The sequence below is a fragment of the Procambarus clarkii genome, chromosome 7 (assembly GCF_040958095.1).
Source record: "Procambarus clarkii isolate CNS0578487 chromosome 7, FALCON_Pclarkii_2.0, whole genome shotgun sequence".
Taxonomy (NCBI): domain Eukaryota; kingdom Metazoa; phylum Arthropoda; class Malacostraca; order Decapoda; family Cambaridae; genus Procambarus; species Procambarus clarkii.
In genome coordinates, this window is record NC_091156.1 from 23,746,277 (window position 1) to 23,770,619 (window position 24,343).

The 24,343-nt window shown below is 48.0% G+C and overlaps 1 protein-coding gene across 1 annotated transcript in view; it reads left to right on the forward strand.

Moving 5' to 3' along the window:
* The window catches only part of LOC123761449 (high-affinity choline transporter 1-like), a 1,078,813-nt gene extending 1,069,637 nt beyond the window's left edge, over positions 1-9,176 (forward strand). Inside the window, exon 15 of the mRNA XM_069313981.1 lies at positions 157-9,176. Coding sequence (XP_069170082.1) covers positions 157-376 — 220 coding nt within the window. The 3' untranslated portion in view covers positions 377-9,176. The remainder of the gene's footprint in view (positions 1-156) is intronic.
* The last annotated feature ends 15,167 nt before the right edge of the window (positions 9,177-24,343 follow it).

Here is a 24,343-nt window from a genome sequence, read left to right on the forward strand (position 1 = left end):
AGTGTCTCCATGGTGACCCCCACACACAGTGTCCCCCATGGTGACCCCCACACAGTCCCTCACGGTGGTCGACTCTGAGTATCATATTGACTGTGAGTTAGGATTGGATAATTTGATCAGTAACCAAGACTCTCTCCTCTTCCCTGTGTGTGTCAGGACGCTGTCCATGCTGGTGACGATGGTGAGCCTGGTGACGGTGTCGTGGGTCACCAGGCGCCTGCACCAGGCCGGGAGGCTCCGGGACGTGCTGGAGGTCTTCAGTGAGGAGAGGAAGGGGATGGTGGACCAGCCTGGAGAGACCTGCCCCTCAGGCATAGACCACCTCGCCCTCGACAACTCCCTCCACCCCAACCCTATAGAAATGGCTCACTTATAGCTCCATGTTTTATGTCGACAACGTTTGATAACGCTGTGACGTTGCTGCTGGGAGCATGCATGCATTTCATGTTTGTGTTGGAGATAATTGAGATGGTAAATGTCTGATAATTAAAGTGCAATACTGTTACTCTGTTGCCTACGGTTACAGCATTAGTAATAGTGAATGGCGTCCCAAACATGACATACGCTAGACTTTAGCTGCTGTTTCTTGACCAAATGTGTGCGGGCCTCCCTCAGAGCCACGGAACATTCCCGGAGCTCCAGACGTGTGTTGCTGTGATCGACTGCCTCAGAACTCTTATTCATTCAGTGTGAGGACTGGTTGATTTAGTTCCCAGGGGGATAGTCTGAGTGATATTAAGACAAAAACGTTTTCTTAGGCCATTAAAATCATCTTTTCGAAAATCTTGCACTTGAACAGAAAGCTCTCCTACAAATTTATTCTATTCTATGCTAAATCTGATTTCTTTGTGATCACTGTTCTTTAGCTAACTACCTGTGGGGAACCAACCTGTGAGATTTATATTTATTTAATTTATATGAATTTATATAGAATTTATATAAAATTTATATTTTCGTTAATTTATATATTTCGATAGCATATGATATGATATGTTTTGTGGACTGTATCGCCTCAGTCGTGCTATAACTTTTGCCCCTCCTGCGGTCCCTGTTCCTCTTTACCACCACCTTCTTTCTGTCCGGTTATCTCGCTTACAGGATTCTCTTTCAGTTTGTATTGCTAATATTTCTCCTCGTGTTGTTCCTTCTTTGCCCCCGTGGAGAGTCCCCCTTCCGCAGTTTTGTACATCCTTAACCCGCATCACTAAAGCTTTTATCCCTCCTACGGTTCTAAAACGCCTTTTCCTTGAGCACTTTTCTTCTCACTCCCGCTCTGTTTCCGTCTTCACCGATGGGTATAAGTCTGCGGACAGTGTTGGCTACTCTGTTGTTTTTCCTGATTGCGCTTATGTGTCGCTTACCTCCGGAGACTAGCATCTTCACAGCGGAGCTTTATGCTATTCTCTCTGCCCTTCGTCTCCTGCTTTCTCGTTGTCAATCTTCCTTTGTAGTTGTTGATTCTCGTAGTCTGACTAAAAAAAGTCCACTTATGGATGTCAACCAACAAACTAACACTTAACATAGAAAAGACCTACTACATCCTATTCGGAAGCAAATCTACAAATGCAATTCAGCTTCATATTGACAATGTAAACATTAGCAATAAAAATGATGGAGGAGTTTCTTGGCATATTCCTAGACAAGAGACTCAACTTCAGTACCCACATACAACACATAACTAAGAAAGTCTCTAAAACAGTTGGTATACTCTCCAAAATCAGATATTATGTTCCTAACTCTGCTCTCATCTCTCTATATTATGCACTAATCTATCCCTATCTCAACTATGGTATCTGTGCATGGGGTTCAACCACTGCAAACCACCTCAAGTCCATCATCACCCAGCAAAAATCTGCTATCAGAATAATATCAAATTCTGCTTTCAGACAACACACAGCCCCCTTGTTTAACTCCCTAAACATGCTAAACATAATCTCACTCCACAAATTCTCTTGTGTCAACTACATTTACAAAACCCTGTTCTTAAATGCAAATCCTTGTCTGAAACTCTTCTTGGACAGATGTAATAGGACCCATTATCACCACACCAGAAATAAATATCTCTTTGATATCCCCAGAGTTAAACTTAATCTGTGTAAACACATGCAAATAAAGGGACCCAGTTTATGGAACTCACTCCCTACTGAATTGAAAAGCTGTCCAACTTCTACATCATTCAAAATCAATACTAAAAAGTACCTAATTTCATCTTCATAGTTTTTCACTTTTTGCCTTAAAATTGCACTGTTTCAATTGCTACCCAATCTCCCAACCTTTATGTTCCCAATTTGAACATCTTTACCATTGTGATCATTGCTGTTTTCTTATATGTGCTGCCAATCTGTTGTATGGTGTTTATGAATCTTGTTTATCTGTATCTTTTGCTACCCAGTCTCCCAATCTTTATGTACCAAATCTGAACATCTTTACCATTGTGATCATTGCTGTATTATATGTGCTGTCAATCTGCTGTATGGTGTCTATTAACCTTGTTTAAATTACTAATCAAGCTGTCAATGTAATCAATCGGAGCTTTAATTTAACAATGTGCTTTAATATACCTACTTATCTCTCTCATCTCATTTTTCTCTTCTAATGTATCTTTATCATTTATCAATTCTGATTGAAATTACCTACTTAAAATTATCTGCTAGATTAAGGACCTGCCCGAAACGCTGTGCGTACTAGTGGCTTTACAAGAATGTAAATACTGTACTATCCAATGTATTCTCACAAACCCAATGTACCTTCTAGTATATATATTAATAAATAAATAAATAAATAGTGCCCTCATGGCTCTCGGGTTCTTTAATCCGGTTCATCCAGTGGTTGTCGAGATCCAGCATTGGCTGTTTCTTGTTCACAGTAAATTTAAGTTGGTTGAGTTTTGTTGGGTTCCCAGCCATATTGGTGTCTCTTTAAATGAGCGTGCGGATGCTGCCGCCAAGGAAGCTGTCTGCTCTTGTCCCATCTCTTGTAAAGGTATTCCTTATTCCGACTTTTACCCAGTTATTCATTCCTCCATCCTTACCCGTTGGCAGGATTGTTGGTCATCTGTTACTGGTAACAAACTACGTACACTTAAGAGTTGTGTGTCTTCGTGGCTGTCCTCCTACCACTGTAACCGGCGATGGGAAACGGCTCTGGCGAGGTTGCGTATTGGCCATACTCGCTAAACTCATGGTCACTTGATGGAGCGCCGCCCTGCTCCTTATTGTCCTAATTGCATTGTCCCCTCTTACAGTCATGCATATCCTTGTTGAATGTCCTAACTTCCAGGACGAGCGTGTCTTGTTTTTTGACTGGGTTATATATGGTGACCGAGTGCCTTTGCAAGTGCCTTTTGACAGGAACAATTGAAGAGGAAGCAACAGTTACTTGGTACACCAGTACCTGGTGTTGATGCCAGCCTCAACCACCAGGATTATTTGGTGTCATCATCCTTGTTTATAACTGGTGGACCAGGCCTGCATACAATAAGATAAGTTCTTCCAGTGTTAGAAGAAGTGTTAGAAAAGTCACATTTACTCTATTTTGGTACTAATAATTAAGTTAATTCAAGTGAAATGTTTATGATGTTAACAGTCCAACGACTGCTGTACTAAGAATAATTGCCAGCAGAATAGCTGGTGAATTTAGTAGCGACATGGCAATGATATTTACGTTTTCTACGGGAGGAAAATTTACTACCTCTTTCTGCCTCCTGCTTGCTGACTTCTACTGCCTTCCCCCTCCCTCTCCAGCTCGTTGTTGCCGTGAAGGGGCTTGGTGGGTGGCTGCCGGAGTGTGATGCTCCTTAAGACAGTCCTCTGTCCTTTTGTAGCCTTGTGCTCCTGCTGCTGTTCTCTCTAATTCTGCTGGACACCTTTTCCTTTAACTTTTGTTTCGTTTTTCTCCCCCCCCCCTCCTCTTCTCCTCTCTCGTTGTCATTTCCTGCTGACTTTGTGCCTGTTTTGATCATTCTTTTGGTCTTCTTTTGTTTTGACGCCCAGGTGTTTGAGGAGGCATACTCTTGCACCCGTAGAACTGTAGTACCTAATGTCTCGAGCGAGGGGAACCTTTTATTGTCAATCCCTCTTTCGTTAGTGAACCCGATCTCGACTGACTGACGGTTTTTAAGGTGGCATTTGTGGGGCGTATACTCACGACGCACCCCTAGGGGGCCCCGGCATGATCGATGATAGCTTCTTGTTGGGTGTCCTGCCTCTAATTGTGGCTCCATGGTGGGTGTGGCGGCACATTCGTGAATGAAAGTTTCTTCTCGTATTTATGTCTGTGAATGTTCCTCTTGTACCCTCTCAGGCTCGTTGGGTGAGCGACCAAGCCCCCGAGTCGAACTGTATTGGAAGACTGGGCTCTGTAGCCCCCACTGCATTGGTCCCCGACCTAGCTTCTTCCTCCTTTGACCCTCCTGACTACTTCCCTCAGCTCCCCTCCCTCCTCTGTGGTTGGATCGAGCCACAAGCCCACAGCGGTGACCACCTCGTCCCCTGGCACAGCTCAGTCTCTCGTTGTGACTACTGCGCCTTTTAACCCTTCTCTCTCTCTGGGGGTGATCAACGCCGTCTGTACCACAGCCGCACTAGCTTGATTCCTTCCCGTACAGATGTGTATCAAGCCTTGTTTGGTCCCGCTTCATGGGCCAAATACTTTGATCTCCTCCCTCCTGATTCTATGCCTCCTGACGATTTCTCCCTCCATAGGCATCCTGTTGATTCAGTAGATGCTGCTGTTACCTTCAACCCCACCCGTCTCCGTACACGTGTCATTGATGCTCCTTCTCAGTATGCAGCCTTCCACTTGGCTGCCTTATCCTGCCTTGGCGAGACCCCCGGTCTGGTCTCTAAGAACGCTCGGTTGAATGCCACTGCTGGCACCATTCTCCTCCCGCCCCATGTTGCAACCGGTGTTCGGAATCTGCATTACTGCCACGATGATATTCGGCATATCCTCGAAGCCCAGGGCCATTCGGCATATCCTCGAAGCCCAGGGCCATTCTGTCCTTCAGTTAGACACGTTTACTCGTCCCCCTCGTGGTGGTCGTCGTCAGCCCCTTCGGGTTCTGAAGATTACCTTTGATGGTAGGACCCTTCCATCCTCGGTCATTCTTGCTGGTGCCAGGTGCTCTGTCCAGGAGTACATTCTCTCTCCTTGGCTCTGTAATAGGTCCTGGAGGTTTGGGCATGGAGTCCTCTGCTGCTCCAGTACTGTCTCCCTCAGTCCTGTGTGTGGGGACGAGGGTCACTCTAAGTCGGAGTGCACTTCTTCCCAGGCTCACTGCCTCAATTGCGGTGAGGCCCACCCTGTCTTCTCCCGCACGTGTGTGCATTACAAGCTTGAGGCAGCCATCCTCAACTTGAAGCACTGGGAATGTTTGTATTTTCCTGAGGTGAGGCACCAAGTTCGCCGTCTCCCGCCTTATGCTAACGTCTCTTATGCTCGCATTTTGCGCTCTTCCTCTCCTCGTCCTTCCCGCCTTTCTCCGTTTCACAACCATTTCCGGGCCTTAGACCTAGACACACCCACCGCTGCCACCTCTGTTCCTTTGCGTTCTATCCCAAAGGGTCCCCCTCATGGCTCTCTGTCTGGGGTTCCCCTTCTTTCTATCCAGTCTGTCGTGTCTTCTGTGTCTTCTTCCTCGTCTCCCTCCGATCCTCCTTCCCGTCCTTCTCCTCAGTCTATTGGCTCTCCACGCCACCTGTCGGTGCGAGCTGATGTCCATCACACGCCCACCGGCCAGCGTGTCTGCTCTCGTTCTGCTTCTCCTGTTGAGACTCTAGAATCTGTTGCCCAGTACTTTGTTGCTGGGACACCTGTCTCTTTGAGTCAGAAGCGTAAGCCTGGCTCCTCTCCTTCCTCCTCCCCAGCAGGTAAGAAGGCTTTGGTTTCTTCCTCGGCCCCTACTTCTGACTCTCTCGCTCTTTTCCCTCCCGTTTCGATGGTTGCGCCCCCTGTTCCTGCTATGGAGGTTTCTTTGGCCCCCGCTTCCCTCTTGGTTCCTGCCCTTGCTGAGGTGCGCTCCCCTCTTTCTACTTCTCCTCCTCCTGTCCTTGACTGCTCCTCTAGGTTCTCCTCTGCCTCCTCCTCCTCCGGACCCTGCCTGTCCACCTCTGGTCTGTTCTCCCGCTTCCTTCCCTCCGTTTTTGCTCGGTTTACCCATGCCCCCTAACCCTGACTTTGCTGACCCTGATCCCAACCCTGATCTTCTTTAACGTGCTATGTTCCTCTTTCACCTTTGTTTCTTCCTTGTTTTCTGTTGCTGTCCTTTCTCTTCCTGTCGATGTCTATTCTTCAATGGAACATTCGTGGTTATTACGCCAATTTCCTTGAACTCCAACTTCTGCTTTTATGATTTTCGCCCCTTTGTGTCTGTCTCCAGGAGCCGATGCTTGGTGCTCGTCTTGGTCGCTTTCGTGGCTATTCCTTTCTGTCCCCCCTCCCATCCCCAGCAACGGCTCCTAACTCTTCTGCTCTCTTGATTTGCTCTGATGTTCCCTTTGTCCCCTTACTACTTCCTTTGCCTCTCCATTGTTCTGCTGTTCGTACCTTTGTGAGGAAATGGTACACAGTTTGTTCCATTTATCTCCCCCCCGAGTGTCCCGCTTTCTCCTCCTGATCTTAAACACCTACTGCTGGACTCCTTGCCGGAGCCTGTGCTCCTGCTGGGTGATTTCAATTGTCGACATACCCTTTGGGGTGATGTTCTGATAAACACCCGAGGTCGCCTTCTTGAACCGTTCATCCTCTCTTCTTCCCTGTCTCTTCTGAATTCTGGTGAGCCCACTCATTTGGATTCTCGGACTCGCTCCCTTTCCTGTCTTGATTTTTCTCCTTGTTCGCCTTCCCTTTACTTAGATTTTGAGTGGCATGTTCTTGATGACCTCCATGGCAGTGACCGTTTTCCCATCCTTGTTTCCTTTTTCTCTTTTCACCCTCCCCTCTCCTTCCCTAGGTGACGGTTTGCCGAGGCTGACTGGACCCTCTTTATCGTCCTTGCTAATATCTCCATATCCATACGCATATCCAACCTGGATATGCGTATGGAAATGTCAAGACACACAAGCCTGGAAACCCACTTCGGCCAATCATCAGCCAGATACCAACACCCACGTACAGACTGGCAAAGTGACTCAACGGCCTGCTGACTCCTTATGTCCCTTGCGCCTTCAGCCTGAAGTCTCCAAAGGAATTTGTTGACTTACTGCGGGGCACACGGGCCACAGGGATAAGAGCCTCGTTGGACGTAGAATCACTGTTTACCAACGTACCTGTGGACGAGACAATCAGGATGATAGCCGACAGAGTGTATCGTGATCCGGCCTGTACTCCTCTTGACATACCAGAAAACATTTTAAGGAAACTACTTCAAGCTTGTACTAAAGAGGCACCCTTCTTGAGCCCGGATGGGCACATGTATAAGCAAGTAGATGGGGTCGCCATGGGTTCTCCCCTAGGTGTCCTGTTTGCAAACTTCTACATGGGTACCATCGAGCAAAAAATCTTAGTCGACATGAACTTGAAACCGGCCATATACTGCAGGTATGTTGACGACATTTTTACACAGGTACCTGATGTCAGACATCAGCAGGAGCTGAAGGAGGCATTTGAGCAGAGTTCCGTGCTGCGTTTCACTTACGAGATGGAAAAGGATGGGAAGCTGCCCTTTCTAGATGTAACAGTCATGGAAAAGAGCGGAGGTTTCCACACTGCAGTCTACACTAAGGAAACAAACATAGGAATGTGCCTAAATGCCAACAGCGACTGCCCAGACAGGTACAAGAGGAGTGTTGTTAACGCTTATGTCGACCGTGCTCTCAGCCACAGTTCATAATGGAAGCAAGTCGTCGAAGAACTCTGTAGGGTAAGGCAGGTCCTAGTCAACAACGGCTTCTCCAATGGTTTCGTCGAAGACATCATAAGAAGGAAAGTGAAACACCATGCAACCTCTGAAGAGACAACTAACACAACACCTATACCCCCTATTAGACTATTTTACAGGAACTTCTTTTCCATAGCTCATAAAACGGAGGAAAGGGTCCTGAAAGATATTGTTAATAGAAACGTTATCCCTACAGACAAAAATCAGAGGATACAACTGACGATTTACTATAAAACCAGAAAAACGGCCAGCCTACTCATGAGAAACTCTCCAGACACAAAGCAGAACGCTTTAAAAGAGACCAACGTCGTCTATGCCTTCAAAAGCCCTCTTGGGGACTGTAAGCTCCAGAAAACCCAGTATATAGGCAAGACAACAACATCTCTTTCTAGGCGTTTAACGATGCATAAGCAACAGGGCTCCATTAAGGATCATATAATCTCTTCCCACAACCAAACCATCGCCAGAGAAATCCTAGTAAACAACACAGAAATCATCGATAGATACAGCGATAGCAGGCGGCTTGACGTCTGCGAGGCACTACACATCAAGAAGTCAACACCAGCAATCAACAGCCAATTAATGCACAACTATATTCTACCCACCTCAAGACTCCGCTTCAATATAGAAGCATCAAGAAATATGGACCAATAGGCTTTATACAATCACATCCATTCAATACCCATTGTTTCGTGTTCTGTCTTGTGTTTAGGAATTTAATACCCTATTAATACCACCTCACCCCATCCACCTCACTCAAATGTAGATATAAACAAATCGAAGATGTGTAAGTTCTATTCAGTTGTGTATGTGTAAACTAAAGTCTTTGAAAATGTAATAAGTTTTACGAAACGCGCTCAAGTGTCGCGTCAGACTAGAAATAAAAATGAATTTTGGAGAATTGATTTTTGAATTACCACCAACAGTGAAAAGAAACGTATGAAAGATCGAGAAAATTCGTGTTAGAATTATTAATCTTACTTTTTCGGTCATATTTAATAATATATATATATATTTATTTATAATTATAATTTTGTGCAATGACATTTTCAAATAAAGTTAGATATATATACACACATACCAAAAGAATAGGGGTGGTAGGAGAAGAAAATATCAAAGTGTTCAGTGAGGATCCTCAAGGTCTTCTCTGAGTACTCTTTATTTTCTTCTCCGAGGCTATGGGTTCCTACACTTGCAGCAGGGGTGGTACCTCTTCTAGGTTAAACTATATATATATACTGTAATATAATTATTATTTCGTATTAATATTTCTTGTTAATAAAATAATCAAAATTTATTTTCATGTTTCATTTCATTACACATCTAAACATCTAATATGAATTGTTGCATTCAAAAACACATGTGGACGGAAATTTTTTAGAACATGTAGTCTTACATTGAAATACAATGCTTGTCGGGTTCGTTAGCGACTCACAATCGGCAATTCCTGCGTTCGAATCCCGGGCGGAACAGAAAAGGTTAAACGGGTTTCGTATTGTATCCTGTTCACCTAAACTGGGACCCAGAGAATATGTACTGAGAAGTTAGTCAGTGTTACGAGTTTCTAGTTAGAGACATTTTGTGTAGACAGTTTTCTTGGTTATCTTCAGGTTATCTTGGGATTATTTCGGGGCTTAGCGTCCCAGCGGCCCGGTCCTCGACCCTTGCCTCCTTTTTGTTACACACCCCCCAAGTAAGTAAGTAATTATCAAAAGAAGGCACCAAACCGGGAAGGCTATGTAGCACTACCAAATGCGCAAAATAATCAGAGTGCGCTAAATATCACCAAGGATGCCAATACGAGAACAAAAACGCATAAGGCGAACGATATCAAAAGTATCCGAGTCACCAAGAATTCTATTGAGGGACAGGTGATCGTGAGGGGCGGTCGGAAAGCAAGACACACGCTCGTCCTGGAAGTCAGGACATTCAAGAAGGACATGCACGACCGTAAGAGGGACAATGCAACTAGGACAATAAGGAGCAGGGCGGCGCTCCATCAAGGTACCATGGGTTAAGCGAGTATGGCCACTACGCAACCTCGCCAGAGCTGTTTCCCACCGCCGGTTGCGGTGGAATGAGGACGGCCACGAGGAAACACAACATTTAAGATTACGGAGCTTGTTACCAGTAACAGACAACCAAGAAGCCTGCCAACGGGTAAGGACTGAGGAATGGATAACCGGGTAAAAGTCGGAATACGGAATGCCTTTACAAGAGATGGGACAAGAGTGGACAGCTTCCTTGGCGGCAGCATCCGCACGCTCATTTAAAGACACACCAATATGGCTGGGAACCCAACAAAACTCATCGACTTAAATTTACTGTGAACAAGAAACAGCCAATGCTGGATCTCGACAACTACTGGATGAACCGGATTAAAGGACCCGAGAGCCATGAGGGCACTACGAGAGTCAACAACAACTACAAAGGAGGACTGACAACGAGAAAGCAGGAGACGAAGAGCATGGATAATAGCATAAAGTTCCGCTGTAAAGATGCTAGTCTCCGGAGGTAAGCGACACATATAATTGCGATCAGGAAAAACAACATAGTAGCCAACACCGTCCGCCGACTTTGACCCATCGGTGAAGACAGAAACGGAGCGGGAGTGAGAAGAAAAGTGCTCAAGGAAAAGGCGTTTTAGAACCGTAGAAGGGGTAAAAGCTTTAGTGATACGGGTCAAGGAAGTACAAAACCGCGGAAGAGGGACTCTCCATGGGGGCAAAGAAGGAACAACACGAGGAGAAATATTAGAAATACGAACGGAAAGAGAATCCTGGAGGCGAGATAACCGGACAGAAAGAGGGAGGTGGTGAAGAGGAACAGGAACCGCAGGAGGGGTAAAAGTTAAAGCACGACAGAGGCGAGAGGAAGGATGTTGTAAGGACCGCGCAAGATAGCAAAGACAGTAGCAATCACAGCGGGCCTGGAGAGACAGGAAGCCAGTGTCAACATACAAGCTAAGGACGGGAGTCGAACGAAAGGCACCAGAACTGAGGCGCAACCCAGTATGGTGCAAAGCATCAAGACGGCGAAGAGTAGAAGAAGAAGCAGACGAGTAAGCAGGGCAACCATAATCGAGCTTAGACAGGACAAGAGAGGAATGTAAAGCAAGGAGAGTGCGCCTATCTGCCCCCCAGGAAGTATGGGACAAGACCCGAAGGAGGGTAAGGGCCTTAGAGCACTCAACACGGAGGTAAGAGACATGGGGAGACCAAGACAAACGAGTGTCAAGGAATAACCCCAAAAGCTTCGCGGAATCTTTGTATTCAAGGGGATGACCATAAAGTGACAAAGAGGGACGAAGAACAACCCGTTTCCGCGTAAAAGTCATGGCACAAGTCTTAGAAGTAGAGAACTTGACGCCATGATCGGTGGCCCAAGACGACACGGCATCAACTGCAAGTTGAAGCCCGCGCTAAAGGAGAGGCGAATAATCACCCTGACAGCAAAGGGTAAGAACATCGATATAGAGAGCGGAGAAGACACCAGAAGGAAGAGAGGAAAGAAGACCATTGAGGCCAACCAGAAAAAGAGTAGTTCTCAGAACACTACCCTGGGGCACACCTTTCGTATTACTGAAAAGAGGCAGAGAGAGTGGTATGAAGGCGCACCCGAAAGGAACGACAGGAGAGGAAGCTGTGGAGAAAGAGAGGGAGATGACCACGAAGGCCAAAAGAATGAAGTTGAGATAGAATATGATATCGCCAAGTGGTGTCATAAGCCTTTTCCAGGTCAAAAAGGACGGCAACAACGGAGGTCTTCGCAGCAAAAGCAGTACGAATATAGACCTCCAAGTTCACCAGGACATCTGTCGTGCTGCGGCACTTGCGGAAACCAAATTGAGAAGGGGAGAGGAGGTGATGGTGTTCCAGGAACCACATCAGACGAACGTTAACCATACGTTCAAAGAGTTTGCAGACACAACTTGTGAGAGCAATAGGGCGAAAGTCCTTAGGGGAAGTACCCAGAGACCCCGGTTTGCGAACAGGGAGGACAACGGCATCGAGCCAGTCCTCAGGGACTAACGACGACTCCCAGATTCGATTATACAGACTCAGTAAATACTGAGACGTGCACGGAGGGAGATGGCGAAGCATCTCATAATGAATACCATCGGAGCCCGCCGCCGTAGAACCGCAGAGGGCCAGGGCAGAACGAAGTTCAGAGAGAGAGAAGGGATCATTATAGAGAAGCTGAAGACGAGTGCAGAAATCTAAAGGACGAGACTCAAGGACAGGTTTACGAAGAAGAAAAGATTGGGGAAGATGAAGACCAGAGCTAACAGAAGAAAAGTGGGAACCCAGTACGGAAGCGACCTGCAACGGGTCCGCCACAAAAGTATCATGGAGGTGAAGGATCGGTGAAACATCGGGAACGAACTTACCCGCTATCTTGCGGATACGCTTCCAGATCTGGGCCAGAGGAGTTTCGGACGTAATTGTCGAGACATAAGACGCCCAACATTCACGTTTAGCCGTATGGATGGCCCTACGGGCCACCGCACTCGCTTTCCGAAAGAAAAGAAAAGAATCGGTCGTCTGCCTACGGCGGTGCCTCTTCCAGGCTGCACGCTTACAGTGGACAGCCCGAGCACAGTCCGCATTCCACCAGGGAACGCACTTCCGTAGACCCCGAGAGGAAGAGCGAGGGATAGAGCGGAGGGCAGCGTTGAAGACAGTGTCATGAAAAAGGAGGAGAGCGCGAGAGAGAGGCAGAAGGGAGAGGTCAGAGAGAGAGTAGCACTGAGGGTAAATAGGGTCCAGTCCGCCTTAGCAAACTGCCACCTAGGGTAAGAGAGGGAAGGGCGAAAAGAGACAGAGGAAACAAGGATGGGGAAATGATCACTCCCATGGAGGTCATCAAGAACCTGCCACATGAAATCTAAGTAAAGAGAAGAAGAGCAGAGAGAAAGATCAAGACAAGAAAGGGTGCGAGTCCGAGAATTCAAATGAGTGGGCTCACCAGAATTCAGAAGAGACAGGGAAGAAGAGATGAGAAACGGCTCAAGAAGGCGACCCCGGGTATTCGTCAGAACGTCACCCCAAAGAGAATGACGACAATTGAAGTCGCCCAGCAGGAGCACAGGCTTCGGCAAGGAGTCAAGGTGGTGTTTCAAATCAGGAAGAGAAAGCGGGACACTCGGGGGGAGATAAATGGAAAAAACTGTGTACCATTTTCCCACAAAGATACGAGCAGCAGAACAATGGAGAGGTGAAGGAAAAAGTAAAGGAACTAAGGGAACATCAGTACGAATCAAGAGAGCAGAAGAATTAGAAGCCCCAGCAATGGCTGGGGGGGGGGGGGGGAGAGAAAGGAATAGCCACGAAAACGACCAGGACGAGCATCAAGCATCGGCTCCTGGAGACAGACACAAAGGGGCGAAAACCGCGAAATCAGAAGTTGGAGTTCGAGGAAATTGGCGTAATAACCTCGAACGTTCCATTGAACAATGGACAACGACGAGAAGAGAAAGGACAAAAACAGAGAACAAGGAAGAAGCAAAGGCGAAAGAGCAACAAAGCACGTTAAAGAATATCAGGGTCGGGATCAGGGTCAGCAAAGTCAGGGTTAGGGGGCATGGGTAAACTGAGCAAAGACGGAGGGAAGGAAACGGGAGAACAGATCAGAGGTGGGCGGGCGGGGTCCGGAGGAGGAGGAGGAAGAGGAGGAGACAACGGAGAGGAGCTGTCAAGGACAGCAGCAGAAAGAGGGGAGCGAACCTCAGCAAGGGCAGCAACCGAGAGGGAAGCGGGGGCTAAAGAAACCTCCATAGCAGGAACAGGGGGCGCAACCACCGAAATGGGAGGGGAAGGAGCGAGAGAGGCAGAAGTAGGGGCCGAGGAAGAAAGCGAAACCTTCTTACCCGCCGGGGAGGAGGAAGGAGAGGAGCCAGGCTTACGCTTCTGACTTAAAGAGACAGGTGTCCCAGCAACCACGTACTGGGCAACGGATTCTTGCGTCTCAGCAGGAGAAGCCGAACGAGAGCACACATGACGGCCGTTTGGAGAGCGATGGACATCAGCCCGCACCGACAGGCGGCGGGGAGAGTCAAGAGACGGAAGGGAAGGATGGGAATGAGGAACGGAGGGAGACGAGGAAGAAGACACAGGAGAAAGGACAGACCGGGTAGAAAGAAGGGGAACCCCAGACAGAGGACCAGGAGGTGGATCCTTCGGGAGAGAACCCAAAGGAACAGAGGAGGGGGCAGTGGGCGTATCAGGGTCCAAAGCCCGGAAACGGTTGTGAGTCTGAGGAAGGCGGGAAGGACGAGGAGAGGAAGAGCGCAACACGCGAGCATAAGAGATATTAGCATAAGGCGGGAGCCGGCGAACCTGGCGTCTCGCCTCAGGAAAAGATAAACGCTCCCGGTGCTTCAAGTTGAGGACAGCTGCCTCAAGCTTGTAATGGACACACGCACGGGAGAAGGTAGGATGGGTCTCACCGCAGTTGAGGCAACGAGCCTGGGGAGAAGTGCACTCCGACTTAGAGTGACCTTCGCCACCACACAAAGAACAGAGAGAGACAGTCGCAGAGCAGCGGAGGGCACCATGCCCAAACCTCCAGCACTTGTTACAAAGTCGAGGAGAAGGAATATACTCCTGGACAGAGCACCTAGCACCAGCAAGAATGACAGAGGATGGAAGGGTTCTACCATCAAAGGTAATCTTCACAACCCGAAGGGGTTGACGGCGACTACCACGAGGGGGACGAGTAAACGTGTCCACCTGGAGAATAGAATGGCCCTGGGCAGCAAGGATATGTCGAATATCGTCGTGGCAGTCGCGCAGGTCCCGAACACCGGTCGCAACATGGGGCGGGAGCCAAATAGTGCCAACACTGGCATTCAACTGAGCGTTCTTCGAGACCCGAACAGGGGTCTCGCCAAGGGAGGATAAGGCAGCCAAGCGGGAAGCAGCATCCTGAGAAGGAGCAGCAATGACACGTGTACCAAGACGAGTGGGGTTGAAAGTAATGGAGGCATCCACAGAATCAACGAGATGTCGATGGAGGGAGAAATCGTCAGGAGGCGCAGAATCAAGAGGGAGGAGATCAAAATATTTGGCCCACGAAGCGGAACCAAACATGGCTTGATAGGTAGCAGAACTGGAAGGAATCGAGCGAGGGCGGCCGTGACGAGGACGGCGGTGAGAACCCCCAGAGAGAGAGGGGTTAAAAGGCGCAGTAGTTACAACTAGAGAAGGAGCCGCGCCAGGGGACGAGGTAGTCACCACTGGGGGCTTGGGGCTCGACCCAACCACAGAGGAGGGAGGGGAGCCAGGGGAAGGAGTCAGAGAGGCCAAAGGAGGAGCAAGGTCGGGGCCCAATGCAGCGGAGGCTACAGAGCCCGGTCTTCCAACACGGACCGACTCGGGGGCTTGGTCGCCCACCCCACGAGCCTGAGAAGGTAAAGCAGAAACAGCCGAAACAGGGGTCATCATCATTACGAAAAAGAAAATTCATTCACGAATGTGCCCCCACACCCACCATGGAGCCACAATTAGAGGTAGGACACCCAACAAGAAGCTATCGCCGATCTTGCCGGGGCCTCCTAGGGGTGCGTCGTGAGTATACGCCCCACAAACGCCACCTTAAGAAACCGACAGTCCGTCGAGATCGGGTTCAGTGACGAAAGGGGGATTGACAATAAAAGGTTCCCCTCGCTCTCGACGTCGGGTACTACAGTTCTACGGGTGCAAGAGTATGCCTCCTCAAGCACTTGGGCGTCAAAATAGAAGAAGTCCAAGGGAAGAACCAGAACAAGCAAAAGGTCGGCAGGAAACGACAAGCAGATAGGAGAAGAGGGGGGGAGAAAAACGAAACAGAAGGAAAAGGAAAAGGTGCCCAGCAGAATTGGAGAGGACGGCAGCAGGAGCACAAGGCTAGAGAAGGACAGAGGACTGTCCCAAGGAGCATCACACTCCGGCAGCCGCCCACTAAGCCCCCACACGGCAACAACGAACTGAGCGCGGAGGGGGACACACCCCCCAAGAAGCAGCCCGTATCATATGACTAACTGCTAGGTACCTATTTACTGTTAGGTGAGCAGGGGCCTCAGGGCGAAAGAAAACCTATTTATTTCCGCCTCCGCCGGGAATCGAACCCGGAACTTTAGGACTACGAATACCGAGCGCTGTCCACTCAGCCGTCAGGCCCCATCTAACAGTTTTTGTTAGTTTATTTAACAATTTGGCTAAAACGAATTTAATAAAAGTATTGGAGGAAATATTTGTTTTCCTGGAGGCCATAGAGCGATGACAACACTCACCACATAAAACTTGTGCAGAGGTTATATGGATTACTTGTTGATTGTCTGTAAATCTTTAGTAAATTAAAACGGACTCAAAGGTCATATAGACCTTTGTAGGTCTATATGACCTACAAAGAGAGTCCCCGTGGCGTAGTGGTAAGATGCTCACCTGGCGTTTTCGCGAGCGATTTGTCCTGGGTTCGTATCCTGGCCGGAGAAGATTTACTGGGCGTCAATCCTTAACTGTAGCCTCTGTTTACCCAACAGTAAAATGGGTACCTGGTTGTTAAACGATTTGGCGGGTCATATTCCGGGGACCATTAGGATACTACTTGCCAGAATCTCTATGCGTTCTATTGGCTGTACAAGAAAGTAAGAACTCTTGTATATTTATATATACAAAAGTGTGGGTAAATGGGAATATATAGAGATTAATCTGACATGCTGTAAGATCTGGTGTGAAGGGGGGGGGGGGCGGCAGGCCCGGGGGGACAGTGGGAGAACATGGCGGTGGCGTTAAATGATGCCACCAAGGTTTTATATTTTAAGAAAAAGCTATATCTGTAAGGTAAGGTTAATAACAATATGTCCAATGCAGTAGACAAAACAAATAAAATATATCATTAAGGTTAGGCGAGAGGTTAAAGAATAAGGACAAATTATATAAACCCCAATAAATACATTAAGATCAGAAAGAGGTTAGGTTAAAGGGTGAAGAATAAGAACAAATACATCAACCATAATAAATATAATTTATGAGAGACTTCATGAACTTAAAATATACAGAGTTCTTGAACACACATCTCTAACAAATATCCCTTAAACAGATCAAAATACCTATGTATAAGAAATCTTTGAAAAAGCATAAACTATCCTCCTAGTCAGCTTTAACTATATGTAAAGCTAAGATGTCCACAAAATGCTGGGTGGGCGGTGTACAAGTAAAACATATATGGGATTAAGGATATGTTAGGGTTATTGGGTTATGCAAGTGAGGCATCCTTAAACAACACCTTGCTAGGAATAACAGAGATAGTAAGAACGGGCTACGATAAGATAGATGAATTAGTTGGATGTGCGTTTGTGTAATGTTCTGAAATTTGTATATGTGTAAGAGTTTCTCAAAATGTCTGAGTGTTTGCGAAAATTGTGCTAGTTTGTGTAGCATATGATCTGCTGTTAGTACATAAATGTATTTATATGTTTAACTAAGTTTATATATTTTGAGTAAATTTAAGAGAGTTTGTATATACAAGAGAACTTGTGAAAGTTTGAGAAAGTGAGAAGTTAATGAACTGAGTGAATGTGTGCAATATAAAAGTCTGTGTTTGTTCGTGTGACTGAACTGAGTATTTTGCTTAAGTTGAATAAGTTTGTGAATGTAATTATAAGTTTGCGAGTGTAATTGTATCTGTAATTGGGTGTTGTCTGTGAAAATATATGAAGAGTTGAGGTTTCAGAGAAAAAAAAATGATGCTTTAAATTAGTTATTTTATGATAGGTAAGTTATGTTATGTAAAGTTATCTCAGCTAAGTTATGTAAGTTAGGTCATGTCAGGATGTGTAAGTTACCTCATCTAGGGGAAATATGTAACGTGGGCTAGGAAAGGTTAACTCAGATTGGTCAGGTTAGGTAAGTATGGTTGTGTTAGATAAGTTCTGATAAGTTATATTAGGTGGGGAGGTTAGGTAGGTGAGGGGTAGATAGGTTAAGTTATGTTATGTAAGTAAAGTTAGTAAGTTCGTCAGGTCAGGATGGGTAAGTTACAGCAGGTAGAAGAGGATAGTTAGGTTGGGTAAGTTATGCCAGCTAAATTGTTAAGATATGTAAGTTTCATTATATAGGAAAGGATAAGTAATTTGGCATATGTAAGTTACATTAGGAAAGGCTAGTAAAGGAAAGTCTGGTTAGATAAGATAATGAGTTGTTGATCAGATAAAAGTTTAAGATAAAGTGGCTAAGAAAATATATTTTAACAGAATAATTAATAAACAGAAATGCAAGTATATGAAACGTTGAGCTAGTTACTTAATGAATCTTGTTTTTGTGAAAGAGTTATTATGAACAGAGATGTGACATGCTGGTCTTAGTACCTTTGTATCAGGTTGATGGAAAGTTTTTACTCATTTTTACATTGTGACGTAAAAGTGAAAAAATAGAGCAGTGGCTATTCTGGCTGGTGGAATGCCAATCACATAAAATGAAGAAAAGTAAAACAAAGTAAATAAAACTGCTTTTGACCTCTTTACAGTGTGAGAACTGCAGGTAACGTTAAAAGAATGAAAAACTTTCAATATTTAATATGACAAAAAAGTCTTCAACAACAAATAAAACAATACCCATATTCTAATTGGCGATTACACAATACAAAATGCAAAAGACATATATACATGTGACAGTTGTGTTAATGGCAAAAAAAAGGTGCAAATTATACATTATACAAGAAGCTGTACACTTCTACGGTTTCCTGGGAAGGCTTTAGCAGATATTACTGCTGAGAGCACGAAGGGTATTCTGAGGTCTGGCCGGTGGCGAACGGCTTATATATGCGGCCAGGCCTAGTGTAGATGGCGCTGATGTTGCAGGTAACTATCGCCGGCAGTCTTAAACAAGCGGTTCATCTGGTCGACTGGCGAGTGGAGTTGGCCCCAGACATCAGGTGTGCAGGTGTGTTGGGTACTAGAGGGTGGAGGTGGTCGTCTAGACACAGGCTTCTGAGCACGTATTGTTGGTGTTGTTAAATAGGCGGTAAAGGCAGGATCTCCTTGCCTGAGCAGGAGATTACCGTAACAACATGATGCATAGGATTATTAGTAGAAAAAGTTATACATGCCTAGTGTGATATAGTGTTTAAAGTTGTTTGCAACTACATAATGACATGTCTCAGTAAGTTTTATTACTACATAAAAAGTAATGATAAGTTTAAAATACGAAAAAATATATAATTGACCATTTATTTATTGAATGTTAGTATAATGCAAAGTATAACGTTAGTTAAGAACAGTGTTGAAAGGTCTCTTTGACTAATTTTTTGAAAAAAGAAGTATTATGGTAGCTAAGAAAATTATGAAATAAGCTAAACGTAACTATTTTCAATTGAGAGAAGTGTTGTTTTAGTTAAAAAATGATGAAAAGATGATGAACGTAACTATTTCAGTTGATTGACGAATAATTTTATTTAAGAAACTATAAGAAAAGAATGTCTTAGTAAATTTGTTACTGTGTAAAGGGTAATACTAGTTAAGAACAGTGTAGGTAAGAAATGTTGTTAAGCAGAAATACATTGACACAGTTGTTTGAAAATAAACCTCGGTAAATGACTAAATAAATACTTTGTAGTGACTTGTTGAGAATCAGTAATGCGGTTGATAATACATAACAATGAACTATTTACTGAATGACAGAAACAAACGTACATTTGATTTTAAAGAACGGGAGAACATGTACGAGAATGTGACGAACACAGAGAACATGTGGAGAATAGAGAGAACATATGGAGAACACGTCAGAACATGTAGTAAGAGAGGGTAGTGAGATGAGAGGAGAACACGTTAGGACATGTGAAGGATTAAAAGAGCTTGTAAGAACCAGTAACAAGATGCACAAAGAACATGTGGAGACAGGTAAAGGATGGCTGAGGACATTGTAGGAAAGGGTAGAGAGGTGAGTGGAGACAGGTAAATGATAAAGACGTGTATTTAAGAATGAGTGATGCCAAAATATAATAAGATACATGATAATAGATGTTAAGTCTCATGGAGCATGCAAAGAAACAGATAACGTGTAAGAGAATGTGATGAACGCAGAGAATATCGGGAAGTATGAATTGAACTTGCAGAGAATATGCGTGGAATATGAATTATGTGTAACAAGTAGTAAAGAGAACATGTACAGAACATGGAGGGCACGGAGGAATAAGTGAACATATGGAAATGGACATTTGGGAGGATTCTTAAGAACATGGAGAGGAGGTACAAATATGGTAAGATTATTGGTAATAGTTTGTGTGTCTATGTGCTCGGTGCTTGTGCTCGGTGCTTGTGCTCGGTGCTTGTGCTCGGTGCTTGTACTCGGTGCTAGTGCTCGGTGCTAGTGCTCGGTGTTTGTGCTCTGTGCTAGTACTCGGTGCTAGTGCTTGAGCTCGGTGCTTGTGTTCGGTGCTTGTACTCGGGGCTAGTGCTCGGTGTTAGTGCTCGGTGCTTGTGCTCGGTGATTGTACTCGGTGCTAGTGCTCGGTGCTAGTGCTTGTGCTCGGTGCTTGTGCTCGGTGCTTGTGCTCTGTGCTTGTGCTCTGTACTAGTCCTCGGTGCTTGTGCTCGGCGCTTGTGCTCGGTGCTTGTGCTCGGTACTAGTCCTCGGTGCTTGTGCTCGGTGCTAGTCCTCGGTGCTTGTGCTCGGTGCTTGTGCTCGGTGCTAGTGCTCGGTGCTAGTCCTTGGTGCTTGTGCTCGGTGCTTGTGCTCGGTGCTTGTGCTCGGTGCTTGTGCTCGGTGCTTGTGCTCGGTGCTTGTGCTCGGTGCTAGTGCTCGGTGCTAGTCCTTGGTGCTTGTGCTCGGTGCTAGTCCTCCGTGCTTGTGTTCGGTGCTTGTGCTCGGTGTTTGTGCTCGGTGATTGTGCTCGGTGCTAGTCCTTGGTGCTTGTGCTCGGTGCTTGTGCTCGGTGCTTGTGAACGGTGCTTGTGCACGGTGCTTGTGCTCGGTGCTTGTGCTCGGTGCTTGTGCTCGGTGCTAGTGCTTGTGTTCGGTACTAGTGCTGGGTGCTTGTGCTCGGTTCTTGTGCTGGAAGCTTGTGCTCGGTGAGTGTGCTCTGTGATTGTGCTCGGTGATAGTGCTCGGTGCTTGTGCAAGTCCTCGGTGCTTGTGCTCGGTGCTTGTGCTCGGTGCTAGTGCTCGGTGCTAGTCCTTGGTGCTTGTGCTCGGTGCTTGTGCTCGGTGCTAGTCCTCCGTGCTTGAGCTCGGTGCTTGTGTTCGGTGCTTGTGAACGGTGCTTGTGCTCGGTGCTTGTGCTCGGTGCTTGTGCTCGGTGCTTGTGCTCGGTGCTAGTGCTCGGTGCTTGTGCACGGTGCTTGTGCTCGGTGCTTGTGCTCGGTGCTTGTGCACGGTGCTTGTGCTCGGTGCTTGGTCTCGGTGCTAGTGCTCGGTGCTAGTGCTCGGTGCTTGTCCTCGGTGCTAGTGCTCGGTGCTAGTGCTCGGTGATTGTGCTCGGTGCTAGTGCTCGGTGCTTGTCCTCGGTGCTAGTGCTCGGTGGTTGTGCTCGGTGCTAGTGCTCGGTGCTTGTCCTCGGTGCTTGTGCTCGGTGATTGTGCTCGGTGCTAGTGCTCGGTGCTTGAGCTCGGTACTTGTGCTCAGTGAGTGTGCTCGGTGCGTGTGCTCGGTGCTTGTGCTCGGTGCTAGTGCTCGGTGCTTGTGCACGGTGCTTGTGCTCGGTGCTTGTGCTCGGTGCTTGTCCTCGGTGCTAGTGCTCGGTGATTGTGCTCGGTGCTAGTGCTCGGTGCTTGTCCTCGGTGCTTGTGCTCGGTGATTGTGCTCGGTGCTAGTGCTCGGTGCTTGAGCTCGGTGCTTGTGCTCGGTGCGTGTGCTTGGTGCGTGTGCTCGGTGCTTGTGCTCGGTGCTAGTGCTCGGTGCTTGTGCACGGTGCTTGTGCTCAGTGCTTTTGCTCGGTGCTTGTGAACGGTGCTTGTGATCGGTGCTTGTGAACGGTGCTTGTGCTCGGTGCTTGTGCTCGGTGCTTGTGCTCGGTGCTTGTGAACGGTGCTTGTGAATGGTGCTTGTGCTCGGTGCTAGTGCTCGGTGCTTGTGCTCTGTGCTAGTGCTCGGTGCTTGTGAACGGTGCTTGTGAACGGTGCTTGTGAACGGTGCTTGTGCTCGGTGCTAGTGCTCGGTGCTTGTGAACGGTGCTTGTGCTCGGTGCTTGTGCTCGGTGCTTGTGAACGGTGCTTGTGAACGGTGCTTGTGCTCGGTGCTAGTGCTCGGTGCTTGTGAACGGTGCTTGTGCTCGGTGCTAGTGCTCGGTGCTTGTGCTCGGTGCTAGTGCTCGGTGCTAGTCCTTGGTGCTTGTGCTCGGTGCTTGTGCTCGGTGCTAGTCCTCCGTGCTTGAGCTCGGTGCTGGTTTTCGGTGCTTGTGCTCGGTGTTTGTGCTCGGTGATTGTGCTCGGTGCTAGTCCTCGGTGTTTGTGCTCGGTGCTTGTGCTCGGTGCTTGAGCTCGGTGCTTGTGCTCGGTGCGTGTGCTCGGTGCGTGTGCTCGGTGCTTGTGCTCGGTGCTAGTGCTCGGTGCTTGTGCACGGTGCTTGTGCTCGGTGCTTTTGCTCGGTGCTTGTGAACGGTGCTTGTGATCGGTGCTTGTGAACGGTGCTTGTGCTCGGTGCTTGTGCTCGGTGCTTGTGCTCGGTGCTTGTGAACGGTGCTTGTGAATGGTGCTTGTGCTCGGTGCTAGTGCTCGGTGCTTGTGCTCTGTGCTAGTGCTCGGTGCTTGTGAACGGTGCTTGTGAACGGTGCTTGTGAACGGTGCTTGTGCTCGGTGCTAGTGCTCGGTGCTTGTGAACGGTGCTTGTGCTCGGTGCTTGTGCTCGGTGATTGTGAACGGTGCTTGTGAACGGTGCTTGTGCTCGGTGCTAGTGCTCGGTGCTTGTGAACGGTGCTTGTGCTCGGTGCTAGTGCTCGGTGCTTGTGCTCGGTGCTAGTGCTCGGTGCTAGTCCTTGGTGCTTGTGCTCGGTGCTTGTGCTCGGTGCTAGTCCTCCGTGCTTGAGCTCGGTGCTTGTGTTCGGTGCTTGTGCTCGGTGTTTGTGCTCGGTGATTTTGCTCGGTGCTAGTCCTCGGTGTTTGTGCTCGGTGCTTGTGCTCGGTGCTTGTGCTCGGTGCTTGTGCTCGGTGCTTGTGCTCGGTGCTTGTGCTTGGTGCTAGTGCTCGGTGCTTGTGCACGGTGCTTGTGCTCGGTGCTTGTGCTCGGTGCTTGTGCACGGTGCTTGTGCTCGGTGCTTGTGCTCGGTGCTTGTGCTCGGTGCTTGTGGACGGTGCTTGTGCACGGTGCTTGTGCTCGGTGCTTGTGCTCGGTGCAAGTGTTCGGTGCTAGTGCTCGGTGCTTGTCCTCGGTGCTAGTGCTCGGAGCTAGTGCTCGGTGATTGTGCTCGGTGCTAGTGCTCGGTGCTTGTCCTCGGTGCTAGTGCTCGTTGATTGTGCTCGGTGCTAGTGTTCGGTGCTTGTCCTCGATGCTTGTGCTCGGTGATTGTGCTCGGTGCTAGTGATCGGTGCTTGAGCTCGGTGCTTGTGCTCGGTGCGTGTGCTCGGTGCGTGTGCTCGGTGCTTGTGCTCGGTGCTTGTGCACGGTGCTTGTGCTCGGTGCTTGTGCTCGGTGCTTGTCCTCGTTGCTAGTGCTCGGTGATTGTGCTCGTTGATTGTGCTCGGTGCTTGTGAACGGTGCTTGTGCTCGGTGCTTGTGAACGGTGCTTGTGCTCGGTGCTTGTGCTCGGTGCTTGTGCTAGGTGCTAGTGCTCGGTGCTTGTGCTCGGTGCTAGTGCTCGGTGCTAGTCCTTGGTGCTTGTGCTCGGTGCTTGTGCTCGGTGCTAGTCCTCCGTGCTTGAGCTCGGTGCTTGTGTTCGGTGCTTGTGCTCGGTGTTTGTGCTCGGTGATTGTGCTCGGTGCTAGTCCTCGGTGTTTGTGCTCGGTGCTTGTGCTCGGTGCTTGTGCTCGGTGCTTGTGCTCGGTGCTTGTGCTCGGTGCTTGTGCTCGGTGCTAGTGCTCGGTGCTTGTGCACGGTGCTTGTGCTCGGTGCTTGTGCTCGGTGCTTGTGCACGGTGCTTGTGCTCGGTGCTTGTGCTCGGTTCTTGTGCTCGGTGCTTGTGCTCGGTGCTTGTGCTCGGTGCTAGTGCTCGGTGCTTGTGCACGGTGCTTGTGCTCGGTGCTTGTGCTCGGTGCTTGTACACGGTGCTTGTGCTCGGTGCTTGTGCTCGGTGCTTGTGCTCGGTGCTATTGTTCGGTGCTAGTGCTCGGTGTTTGTCCTCGGTGCTAGTGCTCGGTGCTAGTGCTCGGTGATTGTGCTCGGTGCTAGTGCTCGGTGCTTGTCCTCGGTGCTAGTGCTCGTTGATTGTGCTCGGTGCTAGTGCTCGGTGCTTGTCCGCGATGCTTGTGCTCGGTGATTGTGCTCGGTGCTAGTGCTCGGTGCTTGAGCTCGGTGCTTGTGCTCGGTGCGTGTGCTCGGTGCGTGTGCTCGGTGC